The 24,478-nt window shown below is 39.0% G+C and overlaps 1 protein-coding gene across 1 annotated transcript; it reads left to right on the top strand.

Moving 5' to 3' along the window:
• Positions 1-201: 201 nt before the first annotated feature.
• On the top strand, positions 202-10,865 carry tspan31 (tetraspanin 31). The gene is made up of 6 exons (XM_080897955.1): positions 202-391; positions 5,598-5,765; positions 6,972-7,052; positions 7,158-7,298; positions 7,629-7,739; positions 9,142-10,865. The coding sequence occupies exons 1-6, from the start codon at positions 329-331 to the stop codon at positions 9,214-9,216; spliced, it is 639 nt and encodes a 212-aa protein (XP_080754081.1). The 5' UTR covers positions 202-328; the 3' UTR covers positions 9,217-10,865.
• The last annotated feature ends 13,613 nt before the right edge of the window (positions 10,866-24,478 follow it).

The raw sequence follows: 24,478 nt of genomic DNA, 5'->3' as shown, positions 1-24,478 counted from the left end.
TCTGCTTATTCAGTTCGTGGGGTGGGGGGAATCACCGGGTCAGTGGTCACCCTGGTCAGGAAACCATTCACACTCACGCTTGTGGTCAGTTTAGAGTCAGCAGTTAACCCCATGCATGTATTTGGCGTTTAGGAGGAAGCAAAAAAAATGGTTATTGAACTTTACACGATGACGTGAGTCGTTGCCCTGACGTCATGCACCATCGTCATCCGCCCTCGGTGCTGTTTGCTTCCAGTAATCAGCGCAGCTGTTTCTCAGAGCGAGCTAGCAGGGATATTAGTTCAGGTTGTTTGTATTTTTTCGCTTAGCTGGAGGAAGTGTTTCGAAGATGGTGTGCGGCGGGTTCACCTGTTCCAAAAACGCCCTGTGCTCCCTGAATGTGGTTTACATGGTGAGTATGTAACACGGATGCTCAGTCTCTGCTGGTTACATTAGCTTGTAGCTAACTAGCTTGTGAATGAAGAAGCGAAACACTGGCGAAGAAATGTACTGACCTGTTTTAACTTTTTATTTGGCATGCCTCTTTGTTCATTCTACAGATGGTTATTGGTATGTAAAATATTCTGATATTACCATAGCACAGTGGTAATGTAATGTAGCGTAGGTTAGCTGAGTAGAAGTAGCGGCTAGCTTGTTAGCTATCGCCATTATGCGTATGAAAGATCCCGTTACCTGCGAGGCCAGCTGACCTAAAATGTGAAACTAATACGTTTCGGCTTGATATGGTTTCATGAGCTCTGCTGTCGGTCACCTGGGTGTGTGCTAAGAGAATATAATCAGCTCGCGCGTCTGCCTTTGTCCTTTGTGTCAGTCATGTGAGTGGTGATGGTCAACATGTTGTCTTCAGTTCAGCTAGCATAAACTCTTATCAGAAAATCTGCAAACGCATACTTCCTTCATTGACAAAGTCCAGATCACCACTTCTGAGAAAATGCTACATTTCTTACATTCAAAGACTATAAATGTGAAGAAAGATAAGATTTGACTGGTCGTTGTCAGGCTGAAATTTGCTTTGTTTGCATAATACGCTATGTTAATTCCCTTTCTGATTACTATACAGTGGTGTCTGTTTAGCCACTTAACACAAACCTATGATTTATTAAAGCATAAACCTGAAAGGAAGAGTCTATGTCGTCTACACATAACAGACAAAAAAAAGTGCCTCTTTAAGCACTCATTCTGCTAGTAAATGCCAAATGTTCCATGGTGTTAGAGGCACAAAGCATTTTAGTATTTTTACAAAAATAACGTGATTCCCAGAGAGCCTAAAACTTGGCATGTCTCAGTATGGTGTGCAGTGTCTCCTTAAGGAAATTCTTGAGGAAAGTGGGCAAGTGGAGGACACTGCAGCATATAATAAGTATTTAAAAATCAATTTTCTTTAGAAACAAAAAAAATCTACTGTTTGCTGAATATCATCAAGGGGTACAACTGTGAGCTCCTACACCATGCGGAAAACACGATGGAGGGTCTGTCATGGTTAAGAGCTGCATGTCAGTCAGTGGTGTGGTGTAGGAGATCTCATCAACACTCTTAAAAGTACAAAGTTTGATCCACGATGCAGTACTGTCTGGAAAGAGTCTGGCAAAAACTTCTTCATCATAACAATGGTCCCAGACATGCTGCCAATGATTGGTCTCGCCAGAGCCAAGACCTAAACATTACTGAAGCAGTGTGGGATCATCTTGGCACAGAACATGACGAAAGCCAGCCAACATCCAAACAAAAGTTTTCAGTGCCCTTTAAGAATCCTGGAGAACCTTTCCTGAAGATTACTTAAACAAATTACATTAAGCTTGCTTAAGATCTGTGCTGAAGAATAAAGGTGGTCATAGCAAATATGGACAGAGCACAGACTGTTAGTTTTATTGCTTCATTTTAAATGTATGTTTGCACATGCTTCAATGAATCTCTGAACCTAAATCCCATTTTACTAGCAAAATTGGTTCAATACTTTTGCACAGTACTGTAACAGTACAAAAACTCGGTAGGTTTAAGCAGGATGTTGTTTCTTTTTTTTGCCTGTCCCGTTTGGCTCTTTTGCCATTAGAATTGCCAGCAGGATGTTGTTTCTGTTGTTCCAGTCACACTCTGTGTAATCAATAGGGATGTACCAATCCAGCAGTTTCCAGTTTCAGTTTGATGTCTCGGCTTTGGGTGTCTGCTAATATGGAGTACTGAACTGATTCCAGTGTTAAATTTAATAATCTGTCTTCCTCACTGTGAGGAGGCGAATTTAAATCATCCTTTATGTACAAGAAAACATCAAGCTCAGCCTAAATGGATTTCCTACTTTGTAATTCATGTGACAAAATATGCATCAACAAATATAAATTTACTGAATTGTTATTTATTGGTAAAGTGAAATAATGAAAATGGATCAAATATTTTAAGAAAATTAAGTTGATCAGCAAATGTATTTGCAGTAGACTAATTTTGCCTCATAAGGAGAGACCTGCTGCAGGGTCTCTCCCTATGAGTAAAAATAAAATGCAAATTTTTGCTTCGATGCTTTGTTTAATGCACGATTTCTTAGAATTCACCATCTGAGCGTGGGCAGGTTCAGGAGAACACATGATAATATTGTATTACAACATTAAGCCCAAGCAGCCCTCAGTTTTCTTAACAAAAAGGGCTGATAACACAACAGCAGCAATTAAGCCGATGAAGTCATAGTTTAACGTGATGCTAGAGTCTGTCTACACACAGCAAAGAGGTGGAGCCATTACCAAGACAGAGAACTCAGCTTCTTCCTTTAACCACCATTAAAACTACTGCTGAGAAAAGGTGGCCATGAGTTCTTCATCTGGCCACCTGTTTGATGTGAAACAGTGAAAATCTACAGTAAAGCCAAAATATTTGTTATCCCATTACTTGGAGTAGTTGATAGAATAGTTTATTACTAAAATAATCAATACCTGTAGCCCTGCTCTGCTTCGTAATGCTGTCCTTCTTTGAAGTAGCTTCTGCCTTTTATTAAGTCTCTCTGACCAAATATGATGAGTGAAAGTAACCCAAAGTATTTTTAGGTAGTTTCAGTGGTTGAAATGGTTGCTGCAGAGTAAGAAGGTCCTAGTTTGAATCGAGCGGGTACCTGTCGTTTTGGAGTTTCTTCTCGCTGTGTCGGTTTGCGCCTGGTAATCTGGCTCCTCCCATCGTCCAAAGGCATGTTTTTAAGGTTAGGATACGTAGTAAGTGTGAATGTGTTTGTCTGCCTGCCTGTGGTGTACCCTTCCCCCTTGCCCAATGACAGCAAGCAGAGGTTACTTTAAAAATGGGAAAAAAAAAATGAGGTTACCAGGTGTAAAAATAAATGAAGCTAACAATAAACTAGTCAAGAAAGCAAGCAAAAGAAAAAAAGGCTAAATAAACTTTTGAACTCTCGAACGTCTGTGCTGTGTGCCATTGGTGAAAACAGGAGTAAAGCTGGTGTTTGCATAGCTGTTACTGACACACCAGGACAGAGACCTCGCTGTCCCTGTCGACTCGGTGCCCAGTGAAATACTTGTGACACGACCTGCCCAGTCAGAAAGGAACGTGATGCCGCCAGTCCTGTTGATGGCTGAGTCACCGCATCTGTCACGAGTTTGAGATTTTTTTTGTTTTTAAATCAGGATCGAATCGGAACAGACGTCAGCGAGCTGAATACACGAACACTTTGATACCTGCGATGCTTATTTAAACGTCTGCACTGAATCTTTGTAGAACCTATATCATAACCTATGTAAGTGGCCATTGGTATCATTTATGACGTTTTTATATGTGATGGCAGCCACAGTAGAAACAAAATGATACGGTTGTCCGTTTTTCTTCATTCTTGGTACATTTCCATGTTGCGATGTATTCTGCAGTCTCCATCCAGGAATTTGCTAACATCCTTGTATCGAGGCGATGATTATTCAATACCTGTGGGGGAAAAAGCCAGAAATGCATAGATGATGGACTCGATGGAACTGAACAGATCAATCAAAATAGTCCCAAGCTGCGTCGATCGACTTGAACTTGGGTTTCTATTGAGGTGCATGTCAGGTTATGGTGTAGAATTTCAAAAGGATCTGTGATTATGATTTACTTCTGAAATGGATGTAAGTAGAGAGAGGAAGTAAACATTAACACATTAATTGGGGGGGGGAGTACAAAAAAGTTTAATTTATAGATTTAAACAGTGACTCATTGCTTTAACTAGATTATTATTATAATAATAATAATAATATAGATTTGTATAGCGCCTTTCAAGAAACCCAAGAAGGAGAGGGGAAAAAATATGCAGCTTGATCATGGTTATACTCGGTCACCTGACAACGACCCATTCCCAACTGGGGAAATGTCGAGATGAAGAATAAATGATGCCTTCAACAACTTTAAGCAACTGATTATTTATAGAATACAGTAGAAAAAAGTGTATTCAGGCATTATCTGCATTTTAGTCTCCTCACTCACACACACGTACACGCTTCATGTCTAGAGCTGAATAGAGGCAGCAGTGAAATATTGAGTTGACAACAATGTTTTGTTACTGTAAGTGCAATAAAAGCTTTCCAGCAAGTGTTGCTAACTTGCATTAAACCAGAAAGACATTATGTAACGAGCAAAAGTAAACGTGAGAGGGGAAGGCCAAAGCATCGACCTTTGACCACAGTTTTCAGTTATATAAAGTTTTGCAACATGTGAAGAATATCAGTTTGTGTCACAATGTGAAATGCCTGCAGACTGCAGTTATCTTCCTTCATGTTATATTAGCTCTACTTGTATTTCCCACTGTTGTGTGGCTAAATGGATCAACACGGATGTTCAGTCCAGCTTTTTGAGTTCGCGTTGGACGTGCCTCCCATCCAAATATCAGATCTGAGCATCCCTATTTTTTTATATTTAATTTGTAGTTTATTCTTTGCCAAAATATCACTCATGCAACATTTTAGTGGTGAGTTTTTGCTAGTTTCGTAAAGCTCATATGATTGTAAGTCAATATTTTTGTATTTTGAACTGAAAGAGCAGGTTGAAGTGTTGACTTCAGTTTTTGATGTTTTAATTTCCCTGTTTGTTCCACAAATACAGAAGTCAGATTTTTGTCATGTAGTGATTTCGTGTCTTTCAACTCTTTGACATGCAGTTCATGCGCCGTCACAAAATTGATGTGACCAAGCAGAGATCAGTCAATAGGGTCAGAGTCGACAAACATATCAGCTCAACCTTGAAGACATTTGTTTACCAGACCAGCTTGTGCTCAATTTAAATAGATGGTTTTGTTTTTCATTTCAGCAATTTTGAAGTGAAAGAATAATAAAAAATGCACTAAAATATAACTGTGATTGGAATTGGTTACAGATGATTTAAAAATACATTTTTAAATACATAAAACACTGTCCTGGACCAGCAGCTTCATGTCCTCAAGCTGTGTGAGGTATTTAACACTAAACTTGTTTTTTAGTCGGCCTCTTTCTCACACTTGAACTCCAAAGCTGAACTCTTCTCTACAGACTGAGCTGTGTTTGTAGTAATCAAACCACAGTGCTGTTACCTCGTGATAAGCTGTGATCCATCTGATGCACTCTGCCTCAGCTGACCGTGGTTAACCTCTTTCCCTTTGCTCCCTTCAGCTGGTTGGGCTGCTGCTGATCGGAGTCGCGGCATGGGGGAAGGGCTACGGCCTGGTGTCCAGCATCCACATTATCGGAGGGGTCATTGCAGTGGGCGTCTTCCTGCTGCTCATCGCTGTTGTAGGACTGATCGGAGCCATGCACCACCACCAAGTCATGCTTTTCTTTGTATCCTTTATAGCTTTGTTGATGCACAAGTTCGCAGTAGATCTGGGTTATTTGGGAAAAATTACTTATCTTTTGGTTTAAATGTTTGTCCTTCCTAAGTCCCATCCAGTCTTCTTCCATACTTTTGAACTGTCTCAAGGTTTGCGGTGCCCGTCAGACCTAACACAGGATGTAGTTTATGTAGGTGCTGGGTTGTATCACCAAAAATGTTTGTTAGTTTAAGTTTCTGGCAGCATCACAGTGTACAACAGAATTATTATTCCTGCATAAGTGGGCCTTTATGTAGGTTTACTGTGACTCATTCTTCTGCCTGAAGTTGAGAGAATAAAAGAAATTGTTGGTATTGGCATTAATAAAGCAGAAGCAGCAGAATTTTAAAAAACAAAACTACACACGGAAAGTGGCAAATGATCGTCTCTTAGACTCTGTTAAACAAAACTAAATATTTGCTACTGGGTTATAAAGGCAGTCTTTTTAAGCCTGGAGTGGCACATTAATGCCACTATTCGTTGTGTCAGATCTGGAGTGATTGTGCATAAAGAAACATCATTTTGAATTACAGCCCCCAAATTATTGGTCCAAATTCTTCTGCCTTCAGGTAAAACAACCTGTTAGTAACAGTTTATCTTTACCTCACCTGTGTGTCGAGGAGCTTCCTTTCAAACTTCCCAACAGTGGACAAGCTCATATCTGGGCAGCAAGATAGTTTGGAGAACTAAGCCTGGAATGTAAAGCCAGTGCTGAAGTGCCTTAATGGGCAGCATGGTTTTATAAAACTCGATGGGAAAACGGCCCTACACTTCCCTGATCTTTTTAATCTGATCAGCTTTTTTTCGGGCTCGGCTTTGAGCTTCAGTTCCAAGTCTTGTTTGATTCAACATGAAGTACAATTTCTGAAGTTGGAACAGAGCTACAGTGTAATTAACAAATCACTGCCATAAGAGCATGCAGTGTACCCATGTTTCTCAGTCATGTCCATCCTATGCTCTGATCCGGTTTCGCATAGCTAGGATGCAGATGGGAAAAATACTCCGCTTCAAAAACAGGATCTTAAAAACCGCTGGATGACGTCACAGTGGCTACATCCATCTTTTACATACAGTTTAAGAAATCAGGGCCGAAATCCCTCCCAGTTCACAGATGATTATTCTTTGTTGTTTGAAATGTGGAGTTGCTGCCGTTGTTTCTTTGACCCCTGCTTCTCAGTACATGGTCATTCTCTTCATTGTCTTCCTCTTCCAATTTGGAATTTCATGTTCCTGCTTGGCAATGAACCGTGGGCAGCAGGTGAGCCAACATAATGTCTATTTCAAAATCTGCATTTCTGAATTCATATGAAATGTATATGATTTAATGCCTTTGGCTTTTATTTGTCATGTTTACATTTTCCAGGAGACACTTCTGAACTCTGCGTGGGGAATCATGGAAAATAAGACCAAGGAAGACTTGGAGACCCAACTCAACTGCTGTGGGCTCTTCAACACCACTGGCAAACTGCAGCAGTTTAACCAGGACTTGGGGAGCTGTCGTGCTGTAAGCCTCAAATATCACATTTTTTTCATTAACTAAAGAAAAACACAGTCATGGAAAAACCCACTAGAAAGGTTTAGGTGCATACTTCAGTTGTTGCCTAAATAAACCCCATTTTATTTCTGTTTTTTACCCACTCTATCAATGATTTTTTTTCTGTATTTCCAGTTACACAATGAGCCTCAAGCAAAAATCACATAAGCATTTCCTTTAGGAAAAAGTAGGGCACTTACTGTTATTCTCAGAATAGATTTTGGTAGCTAATACTGGCTTAGCTGACAACCCGTTGAGTCATAGTGCAAAAAGACAGAACGCCTTTCTCTTTCACTCTAGCCATGCACAACGGAAGGTAGATGTGTGCCCTGTGGAACGAAGATGCTGGATCATGCCACAGAGGCTCTGAAGATCCTCGGAGGCGTCGGGCTCTTTTTCAGCTTCACTGAGGTTTGTATCTGATCCTTTAAATGGACTTCATCAGGTTGGCTTGACAACACCTATGTGTCTAAATGTATTGACTTACTGTCATGTGATTGGCTGATTAGATGATTGGGTTAATGAACAGGTGTATCTAAAAGTAGTGGGTGAATGTGCTTTTTTTCTGTGTAATTCATTTTTCACTAATGAACAGTCTAAGCACATATTCCATGTGCTGTTTCATGATGACACACACATATAATATAACACATATATATTTTCATATTGTAAAATTCTGATATTCTGCTCTAAAGACCTACTTTCAGAACTGTTATTTTCTCATTTCGTTGGTGTTCTAAGGAAAACGGAACATTTTTGGGCTCTGTTGGAATAAAGATGATTTATACAGTGTTGGAGTTGTTACCAATGTCCTGACCAAATCTAAATATGCAGTCTTTGAAATTCATTTTATGCAGTCTCCACTCTATTGGACTGTGCTGAAGGTTTACCAGATGGCTCTCATGCCAAACCATGAAATAGTCGTGTTTCATGACTGTTTTTAAGTAATGTGTGGTAATAAGTGTAATTAGAGTGAGCAGCATGAATGTTCATGAGACTCTTCAGGGAGACGTGTCATTGTGGCAAACCAATAAATACAGCCTTGGACAAAGTAGCAACCACTGTGTTTGAAAGTTAACTGAGTAGTTTTATTGTGTAACCTTAAGTCATTTTAATGCCTAAACCATAATGAGTCAGACTTCAACTTTTTTCTGCCTTCGTCTCGCCTTATTCCTCACATCTTCTTCATCGATCTTGTGCGTGTCCTCCTTCACTACATCCATGAATCTTCTCTAACCTGTCTTTCTCCTGCTGTGGCTGCTCCATACTTGGCATCCTTACTGGCTATCTGTGATCAGAGGCACACATTAATAAAAACCCACAAAGTATCAGTAACACTAAAGGGAAGAATTTGCCGGTGCTAAGCACACATTCATACACCCTGCATGCCTAAGTACTCTGTAAATGAATGAGGGGAAATTCAGGTGTCAGTGTCCTGCCCAAGGATGGACTGGGGGGGGGATCGAACCGCTGACCTCCTGATTATTTGCTCTACCACCTGAGCCACAGCTGCCCTACTAACAGATTAAAAGCTGTGACTGTTTCACAGACAGCTTCACTTTTTTTTTTTTTTCTTTTAAATAAAAATGACTTGTGATTGCTACACATTTGCTCCCTCCTGCACAGACTGGTTGCAAATGACGCTATCAGTTTGTTCAAGTTTGTCCAGTATTTTCACTTCACTGTTGTCCTTCCTTTTTGTGTTACATGATGAGCACATTTGTGGTGAGTTGTGGTCTAGCTTTGGTGAGAAAAATAACTTCTAAGGGCCTTTTTAATGCTGTTCTCTTACATGTAAATCCTCTGTTAACAGATCCTGGGAGTGTGGCTTGCTGTGCGCTACAGAAACCAGAAGGATCCACGAGCAAACCCAAGTGCTTTCCTATAGTCTGTCTCACATCACGGCGCAGTAGGTGCAGTTTCAGATACACTGGTACACACAGAATAACGCACATCTAGAGGCAGACACTCGGGCATATAAATACAGAGCCACAACCATCACAACACCAAATGGACACGCAGCACCTGAAAAAAACACTGAGAAAAGCAAAACGCACACACATACACCAGAGACTGAGAAACTCCAACAAACTCCAGAAATGCAAGCTGGAAGACCTGGATACTTATGTGTGAAAGGATGAGAAGTGGTACTTGTCGGTATCACAACCCAGCCTTGATTTGAGTATCAGATTTCTCGATTGCACCAAGATTTCTCTGCATGCGTCCTCTCAGGCGTGCACAGACCAACAGCCTCTTTGTTGATCTTGTTCCACAATCCAACCCAACGACTGTGCGGTGTCCAACAGATAAACTTGTATGCACCTTGACTTTTCCTCTAATGTAGTGCCACCTCTTAACGACAAATATACTCCTGGTAATGTGATGTGTATCCAAACATGTCCCAGCATGATGAGAAAGTCAGCAAGGTGGGTGAGAAGGCACACACTGGACATGTGGTGTAAAGTAGTTTTTGAAAGGGTTAAAAATGTATGTAATTTTTTTTTCTTTCCACAAAAAAACAGGAATTTGGATTAGGTAGTTTATTTTAGGAAATGTAGTTGCTAGTCTTTGAAGTTCAAATATTTATGAACTGTAACTGAGCCAACTAACTTTTAAATGCCGACGGGCTGCAGCCTCGATGTTGTACATAGTCTTTGCATACTGTAGTTCACAGAAAGTGTACTTGATGGGTTTGCTGTGTAGTTTCCCACCTCTTGCTATGAGGTTTGCCTGCAGTTTCAGAGTCTCTGAAAGCCTGAATTATCCTCACCTCTTCCTATATTTAACATTTTCTTCAGTGTCGCACAGTGACGTCGCTTAGCGTAGATTCTGGTTGTAGACAAGTGGATTAAGGTACATCTTGTTACCTTCTGTATAACTGGAAGAAATCTCAAAAACACACAACTTGAATACGTGCTTTTTTTAATTTGAAGTAATCGAGTGAATTTGGCCAAATCTGTTTATTGAAAATCCAGTTTGGTTTTTATAGTGTTAATTGTGAGAATGTGCTTTTTGTTGCCATCCTTTTCTTTTTCTTAAATATTTTAAAACTTGTGATTCTTTGGTGCAGTTTTTTTTTTTTCTTTTTTGTTTGCCATCAGCTTCTTTTTTTCATCAGTGTTAAAATGCTTTGTAAAATGTGCTTGTTAAATATTTTCCGTATCTATTTAAGTTTAACGATGCACAGCCGGTTTGTTGTAGTTTTGATATCGCTTTGCTCGATATGGAACGTTTCCTGTTGATAAATAATTGCTCAGCCTCTCTTTAAACTTTTTTTTATTTTCCCCTCTTTTGAATTGCTTTTAACTTAAAGGACTAACGAGCTGTAATTACATGTCTTACTTGAACCTGTCGACTTTAATGATTACGGATTCCTCGCTGCTGCTTTGGAGTTCTCGTCGTAAGCAAAACATTATGACAGATGTTAAGCATTATTATGCCATATATTACACCTCAGTTTGAATTTGCGTGCAGTTGTTATTCAAATGTAAGTTGAATTTTTGAGACTTAATTTTTCCAAATAATAAAAATCTCAAATTGGAAGCTGTTTTTCTTTGAGTCATTGTTTGAAGGACTGGGTCCACACTGGCCATGTTAGCTCTGATAAAGCCAGCCAACGTGATGCTTGCAATTCCACCAGACGCCCCACGGACTGTAACATGTAGCAAATGAGGGCAGCAGGAAGTCAAAGATAGAAATGGAGTGGTCAATTTTCAAAATAGGAACCCTATCTAAATTCATTCCTAAAATGGTACTAGTGTGATCTGAATCACTAATGTAATGTCACGCACCCAAAGCCAATATATTTCTGCAGTTATTAAAACAAGACAGTCAAAATAAATAAAAACAAAAGATGGTTTCATCTTGCCAATAATCAACACACCTGTTTTACAGTGGTGTTGTAAAAAAACACCTAAGACACTCACTGCTTTGTAAAGGTATATTTAACATTCAATTTTTTTTATTTATTTTTTTTATTGCGTATTTGTGGTTCCGTTTGTTATAGCATTTTAAAATAAGTAAGATCAAATGACCATTTTAAAAGGCCAATTAACTGTTAAAATCAAAGATTGTTAGGAAAGATTTCCTGTTCTTGTGACAACGAAGCACTCGGTCCACTGGTTCATACTGGAGGGGGAAACTAAAGGTATTTATGAGACGTAAAAGGTTTCCGTAGATAATTCTGTAGGAGGATTATTAATGGTTGCCTTCATCTGCCTGTCTGTAGATATCAGTCTCAGGTGATCCACTTTGGGTGGGATGTGACCAAAGTGTTAGTTGATAAGGACTGTACCTTGTGAAATGAACTTTTCAGTCAAAAACAGCGGCTATTCTGAGCCAACCTATCGGACAACTTCATACAACTAAAAAATCTTATTTAAAATATTTTTCTCCAGTTATTTTGTAAGTTCAAAGGAATCCCCTGTCAAAATGCGCATTTTTAAAGTTTAATAAATGCATGATGTTTAAACTAAGTTCTTGGCAGCCCTTCTACAATTAGGGTTAAATTTTGTTTTGAATGTAGCAACCAAATGGAAAAGCATTAAACAGAAAAACTAACGCTAAAGAAAAAACTTGTTTTGAATGTTTATCTCATAGTTTCTGAACATTGCAAAATAAAACTCAACCGTTATCGTGGGTTGCCAGTGACCTGGTGGGTGATAAGGGAGTCGGCTGATGAATAATCATTAATAGAATTACGGACAACAGGCATTTGTTAGGGTCCACGTGTAAATTGGAGAAATGTTTCGGATCCTGTTTCAAGGCCGTCAATCAAGCTGAAGCAGGTTAGCAACACTGAGCTTGTTAACTACGTGCAAAAGGTCAGATTTCCGTGAGTTGTACCTTCCCGTTGTAGCGGTGCTCAGCTGATAGTCGGGTGGATTTCACTGACTCATCAGAGCTTTGTTCAAGTAAATCAATCTGCAGCCATTGTTCACTTGTGATTAACATCCCGAGGTATATTTTCCCTGGAACATTGCTGACCAGGCGATATTGTTACAGTGAGAAACATCTCATCAGACCCTATGTGAAAGCACTTTAAGTAGGATCAGCGTGAATCACATGCAACCCAGACTTCAAGATAATATTCAATACACCAGGGGCGGATCTACACGGGGGGGGGGGGGCAAGGGGCAACTGCTGTAGAGCCTCTCTTCCCCCCCAGCTGCACCCCAACTTTTATGTCCTTAAAATGCTTTAAAATACCAGTTGTCTAAACCTAAAAAATTGTCTGTTTTCTTTGAAGAAAAGATACAATAAACAGTTTTGTGGATATTTTGTTGACTTAATTTGCATATAGGGGATTTTCACATACTTCACTGAAGGGGTATGCGCTACCCTACCTAGACCTCTTGCCCCTCCTTTGCCCACCCATGTAAAATTTTCTAGCTCTGCCACAGGACGGCACAGTGGTTTAAGACCACTGCCTCACAGTAAGAAGGTTTTGGGTTCAAACTCAGAGGGATTGTCTTTCTGTGTTAGCCCTGCCTATCAAGGGTGTCCTGAATTGTATAAGTGGAAGAAAGTGGAGGATGGATGTTAGTAGTAAAAAAAGGCAGTGGATTAAATTCTGTGCTCCACATTAGGCACGGCCCTGCAGGTATCACTCCTACAAATACCAGGGTGACTTGCTGACAGCTGCATCTATCCATTTTCTGTCAGTTATCCTGGTCTTGGCAGCAGTTTGAGCAAAGATGCCCAGACCTCCCTCACCCCAGCCACCTCCTCAGCTCTTCTGGGGAGACACTGAGGAGTTCCTTAGCCAGCCAAGAGATGTAATCTCTCTGTTCTGATGCTGCTCAGGAGCCAACCTGGTCAGATGGCTGAATGACCTCAAATGGCTCTTTTATGAAAGGAGGCTCCACTCTATAGTTGAGGAAAGCCCAGACCCTCGCAGCCTTCATCAGCTGATAGATTTAAAGATTGTGACAAAGTAAACATTTTTACTGGGTACAGAACGCGTTCATTTTAGCTTCTTCTTAGTTTATTTATGCTGTCACTGTGTAAAGCAACCCGGTGGTGGAAACAACACGTTTGCACCTTCGTAATGGTAATGTGAATTTTTCCTTTAAAGCTGATTTAAACTGTGGAGCCAGCTTGCAGTTGAGACTTTCAATGTGCCACCTTGCGCCACATGATGGCAGTATAGAGTCTGTGCAGCTGCCATTTCTTTTTCCGCCACTCACTGCTATTTCATCCCTGCTCTGACATGTGTAAATACCTCGAGACAAGCAAAGAATCTCTACACAGAGGTGCCTTTTCCCTGTGACTGGCATCATACAGATTGATTTCCTCCCAGCTGAAGGTGGACTGCATCGATGTGGCAGCTGTGAAATGAATTCATTCTGGTAGTAGGTTTTGTTATATCCTGTGATATTCCTTCAGAAGGCCATTAATCCCTTTAGCTGGGATCGGTCCAGAAATGTGGTGGTGGGTGGGTGGTTGGGTGGGTTGGGGGGAGGGGGGTAGTGTGGCGAGAGCAGAAGGAGAGCTCAAGAACACTCTGATAGGAGAATAGAGATAACACACAAGGAAATTATCCTGATACCTTTCAACCAAGGTTATCCTAAATGAGGATAAACTGCTCTTCTGCCCTCATCTTAATGGCCCATGCCAGACTGTCACCAGCACCACTGCCCCCTGCTTCATGAAAGCCGTGACCTAATCTCTGGTGCTGGATGAAGCCCGCCAGCGAGCACCTGCGGGTTCGTTTCCCTGAGACGCAGGAACATTTATGTAAGTGAAATATGCCTGCTAAGGGCTTTGGGTCTTGAGTGTGGCTGGGAACCAGCATTTTAGAAACTGTCCCCTGTCCTGTCAGCGTGCTGTCCCAAGGGCCCGGTGCCAGTCCCCCACCCTGTGCTGCATGTCCATATGCCGGGTGTATTAGTTTGGAGAAGCTGTGGAGAATCACACCAACAGGGATGGCCATCTGTCCTCTTACAGATATAGCATGGGCTCTGCAAGCGCATCAAGACAGGATCTTAAAACATTTGGTCCATTATATCACAGCGCTCTGGTGAATGGATTTTACAAGGGCTTGTCCGTTAGGCAGAACTAATTATGTATAGCTTGTCAGCATGGGGCATGGTATTCAGATCAGTAGGGACCAACAAACTGCTTCCTGTTATATAGTATTTCCAGCAGAGGATACTCTACTATTACAACTAAAAGCCCTGCATTCAGAATCCACTGGAGTTCACAGTGCAAGGCTCAAAGATATATTAAAATATGTTTTTTTCAAATTCAATATAAACAAACCAGCCCCTAAGGTAAAAACAAACTGGCAAACCAAAGTTAAAAATAAACCTCAACTACCGCGAGTTGCACTCAAACGGTTACTTTTTTAATGAAAGGTTCACGAATGCTGTTCTTTTCTGCTCTGGGATGAAATAGTTGTGTCCATCCCAAGGCTAAATTTGAGCACTAACGATGCAAATTTGATTTAGGCCACAAAATAAAAATCTTTTAATGAAGAGATCCAAAAAAAATATGTCGGGTTGCACAAATAAAACATACTCTTTGGTATTAAGAGTTGTTCAATTAGGTACTGATTCTGAAACTGGGGTTTAAGCCCATTCAAAGGGACATTTATAAAAAATAGAGGGTCACAATATGATAAATGCTGAAATGTAAAAAGGTAAAGATAAATGTTCATTTTGGAAACTTTATCATTCATAATTTCCCAGTTCATGTACATACTAAAACTGATACCAGATGACTTATGATAAAATATAAACTGACCTCACTGACCCTGTATTATGACGTCTCAGACTCACAGAGCCACCAAAGGACCCCAACAAGCTGTTAGTTTAATGGAATTCAGTGCTTAAGAAATTTATGTGACCGCCTGTCATAAAACAAACTAACAAACTAAAGCAAAACACAAATATTTTAAAGATATCACGTTTTTATATCCAAATTTGAGCTGACGCTGGACTTCTCTGAGAAGTCAAAAATTAATCAAGTGTATTCAACTGTTAAAACTATTTTTTTCTGTTCAGGGAGCCAAATAAATAACTGTAATTTGACATCTTAATCAAAAGGTAATAATGTGCCTTTTTCAGCTTTTTAGTAAACAAGTAAATTTTAAAATTCATGGACAAAAACAATTATATTCTATCATTAAAAACTTTATTTTGATAAAAGAGTTTGTTCCTACTGGTGAATTAATCATTACAGCAACACTAAACATTATTTTGGCAATTACCAATACTGTTAATTTAGGACAGCTGTGGTATAAACCTTTCAGTGGTAGTCTTAATAAATTTGTCTTTATGTGTTTTTGTATACATACCTGCTGCATCAATGGTGAAAGTTTGTCCTCGATGCTGCAGTTACTGAGAATAAACCTGTATGCTTTTATTGGGTCTGTATCTAGATTCTTCTCACAGCTCAGCGAGGACAAACAGGAAGGTAAATCATTCTCATCAGTTAAGAGAGACAAACAGGTCAATATTGCCTATCAATAATGAAACAGAGCAGGGATGCATGTTGTTAGATCTTAGCTGGAACGGCAGTGCAGGTGATATAAGAAGTTATTCTGAGCATTCAGGTCTTGAATTGGTATTTCACTTTCATAAGATATTCCATTTTCATGCCTTCACCTCCACGTGAAGAAACAATCCCCAAATTATTTAGTTATGGGAGATTTTCTGATTCATTTTGCCTCGCTAATAGCAAAGAAATTATTGACATCATTTACTAACCACTGGGAGAATTATCTATTCCTTAAACTGTTATTAATCTTTAGCTATCTTTTTAGAAACATTTACAACTAGTTTTTGCTAAGGTAAAAGTAATTCAAGCATTCAAGTTAGCTAAGAGTGAAGAATAAACCAAATTGTAACCAAAAGCTATCACAAAATTTTAAGATATAGTTTAAAATATTTAGAAATGTGTAGACACTTTTAAATGTGTGAAGTTAATAAATCAACCATTTTTCAGCAGTTAGCAAAACATATTAAATATTGAATGAATAAATATGTTAATATTTACTAAAAGTAAAAATTTCAGTAAGTTTGCTAAAAAAAAAATGAATTTAGTATGTTAGCTAAAAGTAACAAATAAACCATTTTAGTGAAATAGCTACAACTAACAAAATTAGCTCAAAGTTTCAAGAGTTAGTAAGCTCTCTAAAAGTAACGCATTTAGTGAGTTAGCGTTAAATAACAAATAAATCAATTTAGTAATATTAGCTATAAGTAAGAGTAAGTTAGCTAAAAGTAACAGATTTAGTAAGTTAGATAAACTGTTGAAATAGCTAAGAATAATATATGCGTATTACTGTGTATTAAACTGAGTGATTATAATAAAAATAATTGCTAAAAACGTTAAATATTTAAATGTAACAGCTAAACAGCTCAAACAATTAGCTAAGATTACAAGAATAAAAATTCAAATAGTTTGCCAAATATAAGGGATAAATGTTTTTGTCGGAGGGACAGATCGACAATGATTAATAAATGGCGTGGTGAATATGGTGGGACAATATCAGTCTAACTGACATATTTGGAAAATAGTGGGTGGTGTTGGTGAGGAGGTAGTTTAGGTAGTCTGTTGATACATCAGAAGAACAAAAAACATTTGGGAGAAAGCGCTGCAGTTGATGGGCAATATAAAGAAAATAGTTTTAAAAATGAGTTACAGGAGGCAGAGAAAGAATGGGGAAGGCAAAGGTAGAAGATGAGTTGAGGAAATCAAGTTTACACACCATTAAACATAAATGTTAGTAGCCTACTTTACCCCCCACAGCATCATCATAACAAGCCCTCCCACACAATGTAATAGTTTATTTGCAAAAGCATTTATTTCTGTGCTGTCTAATGCTAATTTATGTTAGAAAAATCACGAGTGTTAAACCTTTTTCCAGCGCTCTGTATGAAAACAATGTGAGCATATTGAATTTGACCAATTTTGCGATGGTCAAAAATCTATAAACAAGCACCTGGGCCGCTCTCTTGCATCCCGGTTTAATCATTACCTCGCTGCAACAGTGCACATACAAATATAGCTGTAGATACAAGGAAACGGTGGCGTGATAGCTGAAGTCTGGCACCGTATCTCAAAACAAATGTTACGCTTAAAATAAATCCATAACTGTAACAAACTAGAGTGTGAAAAATCAATCAAGATCAATGTGACAGGGGATTTTGTGGGAAGTGCTGCGGCGGTGGAGAATACAAAGTGTGCGAGAGCAGGAGAGGGAGACGCAATGAGGCATCTTCTTCTCTGAAAGCTGCAGATTAAAGTGACCTCTTGACCCGAGTCTCTGATGTTTCCCTAATTACCTTGTCGCACCATCCTGATAAAAAGCAGCGCGGCGGCTTCCTCCTCTCCTCTTTACAGCATCATTTACAGCCTCACAACCTGACACAAGGACAACGCCTGTGGAGCGACTGGCCAACTCTGAGAGTTTTGTGCAGATATTAATAGAGATTTTAGGCATGCTGAGGTCCACTTTATAGAGGATAAGTCTGTATTACAGAGTAGTGGGTGGTGTGTTTTGGCTCAAATGTAATGAATTCTAATCTCATCTCAGGGTCCGTTAGTATCAAGTATCAATAAAGGAGCAGCCTCGGTTTATTCATGTAAATTAAAAATATAACATACTATGCAAGTCTTATTTAAGAAGTGAATTACAGGAATATTTATCAGAACTTTATATTTTATATTGTTGGAGTTTGAAAACTGATGCACTGCTCACTAAATATATATATTTTTCTGTTGTGTTTGGTTAAACTGTAGCTGTTATTATGCACAATCGTTTATTTATATATCTCCAATTCACAGCATCAGGCATCTTAAAGCTCTTAATATTGTAAAGTAAGGAAGAGAGAGAATGCCAACAATCTGACGATTCTCTATGATCAAGCACTTGGGAATGGTGGGGAGGAAGAACTGCTTTTTAACAGGAAGAGACCGGCTGAAAGAACCAGCAGTAATCTGCCATGACTGGTTGGAATGTGAGGGGAATGAGAAAAGAGACAGAAGCAAAGAGAGATCATAGATACTGGCAAAAAGGCCAAAACAAACATGAACCCAATCATATAGAATTAATTTTGAAGTAAAGTAAAACATTTGAGTATCGCTCAGTTTCATTGAAAGAACAGCGTTTTTGTCCAAGACAGGCAATTTGACGATAAAAGCTTGTTTAATATTTTGGTTTTTTACATTCTCACACATCAGTTCCTTAGCAAAATTAATTGAACAAACAAATAATAATAATATTATTTTGTAGAGTTACAGTCAGGACTCCAGCCTTTAGAACATATAAGTTTACTTACAGCAACTTGCACATTCTTCTGCTTGTTGTTGGAGTTTGCAGGATTCATACATTCAGACAGGAAGTTATTCTTATTAAGACAAGCACTTACAAACTGGTCATTTTAAACTCAAAATATGACAAAAGTATATTTTTGTCATGGAACAGGGCTCGGAGGATTTACACACTGAATACTTTGTAAAAAAGTGACATGAAATTCAGAATTTTATATCGTTATATACCAGCTAGCCAAACTTCAGCAACCCTACAAAAGTCACTGCTGTTTAGTTTTCTGTCTTCATTTATGTTGTAAGTGATAGCAGAGCTGTACGTTTTCAATTTTTCAGAAATCTCTCAGTCAGAACATGCTACATGATATCATGTTTAGGTGGAAACTAGCAAGCTAACTTCCTGCTAACTACGTTAAATTTAATAAATTCTGTTTTCATGGATGCCTGGATGTTAAACTTAATTGTTACACCTATGTCTTCCAAAGTTGTACTAAAACATTTTTTGACAGATTTTTCGAGCGCCGTGTACCACATAAAATCGGTTCGAGGTCAGGAAGCACAATCACAATTCATACATAAGGCGCACTGTCGATTTTTGAGAAAATTAAAGGATTTTAAGTGCGCCTTATAGTCTGAAAAATACGGTACAGCCCAGCTCTGTTTCTACTGCAGTCGCTATCTCTTCAACAAAATAGAGAGACATAGAGTCAAAGTGATTATGTCTTTACATTGTGTTCAAAGCATTTGGTGATTGGGGATGTTTTAATCCATTTTTACACACAAGACTTTAAAGTAAGCACCTTTAAAAGTGCTTCAGTAGTATTAGTGGTGCATTAAGAAAAAGGGATGCAGTTAAAGTCTATTTCTGTCCCTTCATGTACAGTCTAAATCAACATGCCCCATTGGTTTAATAGTTTGACCTCAAGGTAAATATGTGAAGAGCAGAGTTTAGCTTTTACTGTTTATTTGTGTTGAATAGAAAACATTTAATCCACTTCAACACGTTTCAGTTTGTACATGTTTTGTGTATTTGGAGAATTGTGGTTCAGAGGTTAACACCATTGCCTCAAGGCAAAAGATACAATAAGCTGCTTTATTTCCTGAGACTCAATTATTCGTTCTAGTATTGGTGGTAGTTATTTGAAGCCAACTTTTGCTGTGGCCCTCTAAAAATAACCTGCAGCAAAAACACTGAATAAGAAACTGTATTTTTAGTGGTTCTGACAAATCTGGCCCATACCTGGTCTTATTTTTGCTGAGAACCTGTGCTCATCCACCTACCATGTTGGGCTGCCCTTGAGCAAGACCCAGAGCGTCAAGCCTTTGAATATACTTTGGGAAAAGGGCAGAAAATGTTCCCAAAAAAAGAGTTAGATGAGAAGGCTGATATCACTGTTTATACAGTAGATATGAAGCCACAGCCAGCAGCAGCAGCAGCTATGTTCAGGACTGTTTCTTGGCGAGGGCTTGGCTGGGACTCCCGCCAAGAAATAGTCCTGCTCAAACATAACCCCACATAAAACCGCAAATTCTCTTTTTCACACGTTTTGGTTTTTGTTGAAGTATCTAGTTGGTATATTTAATGGCTCATCAGACACACAGTGACTCTGAGTATCGATCTTCATGGGACATTTTGTTTTATGACATCTTTGTGGTAATCTTTTCACATTTGTGGCCGTTTATTTCTCTCTGTTGACATATTGTGCATTTGTGGACATTTTCCATGTCTTAATTTTCATTTTTGTCTGTTTCTGTGGTGTTATTCATCCCCGATTGATTGCCACCTTGTTTTGTGTTTGTGTATCTATGTGGTCTTTTTGTAGTTTTGTTGTCATTTGTTGTCATGTTGCATCTCTGTGTGGTCATTCTGTGACTCTGGGGATATTTTGAGCCTCTTGTTGGCTCCTTTATCTTTCTTCACTGTTTTTGTAATGTATAACACTTTGCATGTGGTCCCAGTGACTCTTTGACTCTCTGAGCCCTGTGGGCTAATTCGGTAATCCAACCATGACCCTCAAAAAGGCCTTTACAACTCTGTGAGTTAACATAGTGGTCTTCTTTTGTGTTTCTTGTCATTTTGTGACTCTATGAGTCTCTTTTTGGTCCTTTTATGTCTTTTCATGGTTGACTTATTTTCTTGTTGCGATGACCGACCTCATTTTTTCATCTCTTTGTGATCTGCTTGTAACTCTGTTTGCTTTTTGCATCTTTTTTGGTCATTTCGTTTGTGTGACTTGTGACATTTCAGAGTCTCGTTGTTGTCCTTTCATATCTCTTCATTGTTGTCTTCGTATTTTGTCTTCGTGTTGCCCTGGTTTGTTGTCATTTTGTGTCATTTTTCAGATGTTTTACTGTCTCCAGCTGTTTTGAGTCTCTGCCTGACCATCTTCATCCTCTTTAATGTCTTTTTAAATCTCTGTGTTCCTTCCATGTCTCTTTGTGGTTGTCTTTGTCTGTTTAAGTGACAGATTACCTCTTTTTGTCCTTTTGTTTCTCCTCAGAAACGACTCTGTGGCTGTTTCGCATCTCTAGGTGGTCATTTTGAGTCTTTTGTGGTTACGTGGCTGTCCATCATTGTTGTGATCTACTAAATGTGATCATTAATTTGCTTTTGTTGTCATTTTTTCTATTTTGTTGGTCTTTCTTTGTGATTAGTGCTTGTTGCAATTTCTGTGGTCCTTTTGCATTTCATCATTGTTATTGTTCTGTCAGTGTAGTTGTTTTGTGTTGTCATTTTGTGTGTCTTTACAAATGTTTCTGTTGTTGCAGCAGTTTTGAGTCCATGTGGTTATTTTGTGTCTCTTTATAGTTTTCATTATCTCTTTTTCATTGTCACCATGTCTCTATCTAGATGCTTTAGGCTCACCAGCTGTTTTGCATCCCTACAATGTCAATTTTTGAGACTTTAATGTCATTTTAAGTTTTCATTTATTGTTGTCTTTTCCTCCTTTTTGTGAAGAATAATATATTTTTGTTCTCACTTTATGTTTTTTGTAGATGTTTTAGTCTCTGCAGCTGTTTTTTGTCACTGTGTGGTCATTTTAAGTTTCCTTTTGTGTATCTACACAGTTTTCTTGCTCTCTTCCTGTGATGATTGGCCTCTTTCTACTGTCATTTTATGTATCTTTGTCGGACACTTTGCAGACACACCCACTGAATCTTTAGGCTCGTTCAGTAATCCATGCATTACTGTCAGACAGGATTTTATAACTCTGGAAACCCTGTGGTACCTGTTTACACTGTGAGGTAGAAGTGCAGCATGTATTTGACAGACCAACACAACATCTTGCCAGATGATCCTGCAGCAACAGTTTGGTTCAACTTTTTTTTTCCAACCCCGCATTGTTGTTGTGCTGAATCTCACTGCAGGGCTATACTGGGTGTGAACATGGCCTAAATGTCAAACTAGTTCTTTTAAGGTTCAATACCCACTCCTGGATGTGAGAAGGAGGCTTATAAACTGCATTAAGAGTTTAATTTTGGGAGTGAATAACGAAAATGTGGTCTCAGAAATGAGGGTCAGAAATGACCCTCAGGCGGAGTGGTGCTGTCAGGGTTGGAAAAGGTAATGAGAAAAGCTGGAAAGGACCCCAGATATGAGGCCAGAGGCAAGAAAAATGACTGCACTTGAGTACAATTTAGATTACTTGTACTTGATTCAGCAGTTTTGCTACTAGTTTGACTTAAGCTCTGTTGTATTAAACCAGGTGATTTCAGAATTTTTAAATTACAGCGTTTTACCAAAATGCTGTGTCTATTTAACTCATAACTCACGAAGAGTTATTATCACTTTCCACCCAAGAGACGTTTAACATTTCAGATGACTTAACTATCAAATTACACAATATTTCACCACACTAAATACTAGAGTTTTTTTAAAGAACTGTCACAACTTTTTCCTCTTTGCTCTACTGATTATCTGCACTCTTCAAGTTATACTGATGTATGCTGTCCTCGCAGTGCATTTCAGGCAGAGCCAGACAGCCAGTTAACACGTAGATGTTCCAATAAACCAACAAGTCCTTGAATTCTTTGCAAGGTTTACTGAACAAATATCAGCGGAATAAAACTGAAAGATCACAGAAATATACAAGCATATTACTCCATGCAAATGGCAGCAGATTCAGCAAAATAAATCAAACTACTTCGCAGCTTACCGAGAAGGCAGAACACACCAGTAATGAGCTAGCTTACTCAAGATGGCACCTTCCAGTTAGCTTCTTCAAATTAATAAGATTTAAAACGTCAGAGGAAATAAGAAACACTATGACAGATCAATCACTATCCAGCTATCAAAAGTAGTAAAGGAGCTGATTACAGGCAAATAAACTCAAAGGCACAGCATGTGTGCAGCTGCATTCTCCGTGGCCAGCTAACACTCCAACGAGAAGCTAAAAAACTGGCCCAGTCATTACAAAGAAGGGCCACTAGGAGTCAGCATAAACAAATCGGGTACATAATCAATCGTTTAAGTCAAAACATTTCTGTTAAGGACAGCGCATTGTTGTACGTGGTCAACAGTTTCTGCTTGTTGAATGGTGATGTATTGACCCTGTATTAGATGAGGCTGCAGTGATTTTTCCTCTTGGTTTTAACAAGACCCGAGTGGCCAAAGCTATTCAGAAGAACACGATTTAGTTCTAAATCGTGTTTCATTAGCTAGTTTGAGCTAAATGCCTTGCCATTTCAATGCCTCATGACAGAATTACTAGAGCTTAGATTGTGATTCTTTCATGAGGCATTAAAGTGTTTGGTCTCGTCATGCAGATGTAGTTTGGTCTGTCTTCTGTGTCTTCTTCGTCCCATAGGGTGGTGTTTGTGTCCACGCACTTTAACCCCCATCCTGCTTTTTCTTAATGTGTTTATAACCATGTAGCTCTGTAGCTCTAACCATTGTTACCACACCTCTGCAGTTGTGCCTGTGTAGTGTTTGAGACTGTTTTCATTTGTGCAGCTAACTCATGCTTTAGTTATTAATTTACTACAAAACTTCATCTGAAAAAGGATATGATTTGTCTAATATTTACTGTCTTTGAAATAAAACATTCTTAGACATGAATACAGGACAGATGTTTATGCACCATGTTTATCGGGACTCATTAACACAGTCTTTGGTTGTGTTGTTTGCCTTGGGGCACCGGTGGTTCAGGTGGTAGAGTTGGTTGTGTCCCAATCGGAAGGTCAGTGGAGTGATCCCTGACTCCTCCAGTCCATGTGTCGAAGTATCCTTGGGCAAGATACTAAACTCCAAGTTTGCATCCATCTGAATGTGTGACTGGCCAGAGTAAGTGCTGCAGATACAAAAATAGCCTCTGTCTCTGTTCAGATTCCGGGGTTTCAAACTTCTACTCGCTTCCAAGAAAAAAACCGCACAATGTCTATGAAGATGTATGGCTTACTTTTTTGTGACTTTGTATTATGTGTAATATGTACTTGTGACAAATGACCACTGAGCAGCAAAGCTAGAGTCACCGCAGGCAGAGACAGGATTTAACACATCCCACATTTTCTTATTTTTATTTATCCAAGTTTAAATTTAAAAGCTTAAGGTGGCAGCTCTCCACCAACTTCCTCCTTGGTGTTTCCAAGCACTCTCAAGTGTGTCCCAAGGGGTCCGAACACCCTGGAGAAGACAAAGGAGAAAACAGGTTGCACTAAAAATCAGCACCCACACTAAAACACAGTTACAAGTGTGGCTAATATTGTGTATTTATCTTACAGCATCTGTCCACCTGTAGCTGCTCAAGTGCCTGACAGAAGGAATTACACAGATCAATACATAATCAATAAATATTTGAAAACATGCTTCTTAATGTGTAAATGTTTTCTTAAAAATGCAGAGTGCAAATATGTCCGGAAAAGTGTCCACTGGG

Source organism: Rhamphochromis sp. 'chilingali', assembly GCF_963969265.1.
Source record: "Rhamphochromis sp. 'chilingali' genome assembly, chromosome: 12".
In the NCBI taxonomy this organism is placed as follows: Eukaryota; Metazoa; Chordata; class Actinopteri; order Cichliformes; family Cichlidae; genus Rhamphochromis; species Rhamphochromis sp. 'chilingali'.
Note: the sequence above shows the minus strand (reverse complement) of the source record. Positions and strands in the feature narration are given on the sequence as shown.

Coding starts and splice junctions, on each gene's coding strand:
- tspan31 (XM_080897955.1), top strand. CDS start 329: ATGGTGTGCGGCGGGTTCACCTGTTCCAAAAACGCCCTGTGCTCCCTG. Junction 5,766..6,971: donor ACCAAGTCATGCTTTTCTTT/GTATCCTTTATA, acceptor CCTGCTTCTCAG/TACATGGTCATTCTCTTCAT. Junction 7,299..7,628: donor ACTTGGGGAGCTGTCGTGCT/GTAAGCCTCAAA, acceptor CTTTCACTCTAG/CCATGCACAACGGAAGGTAG.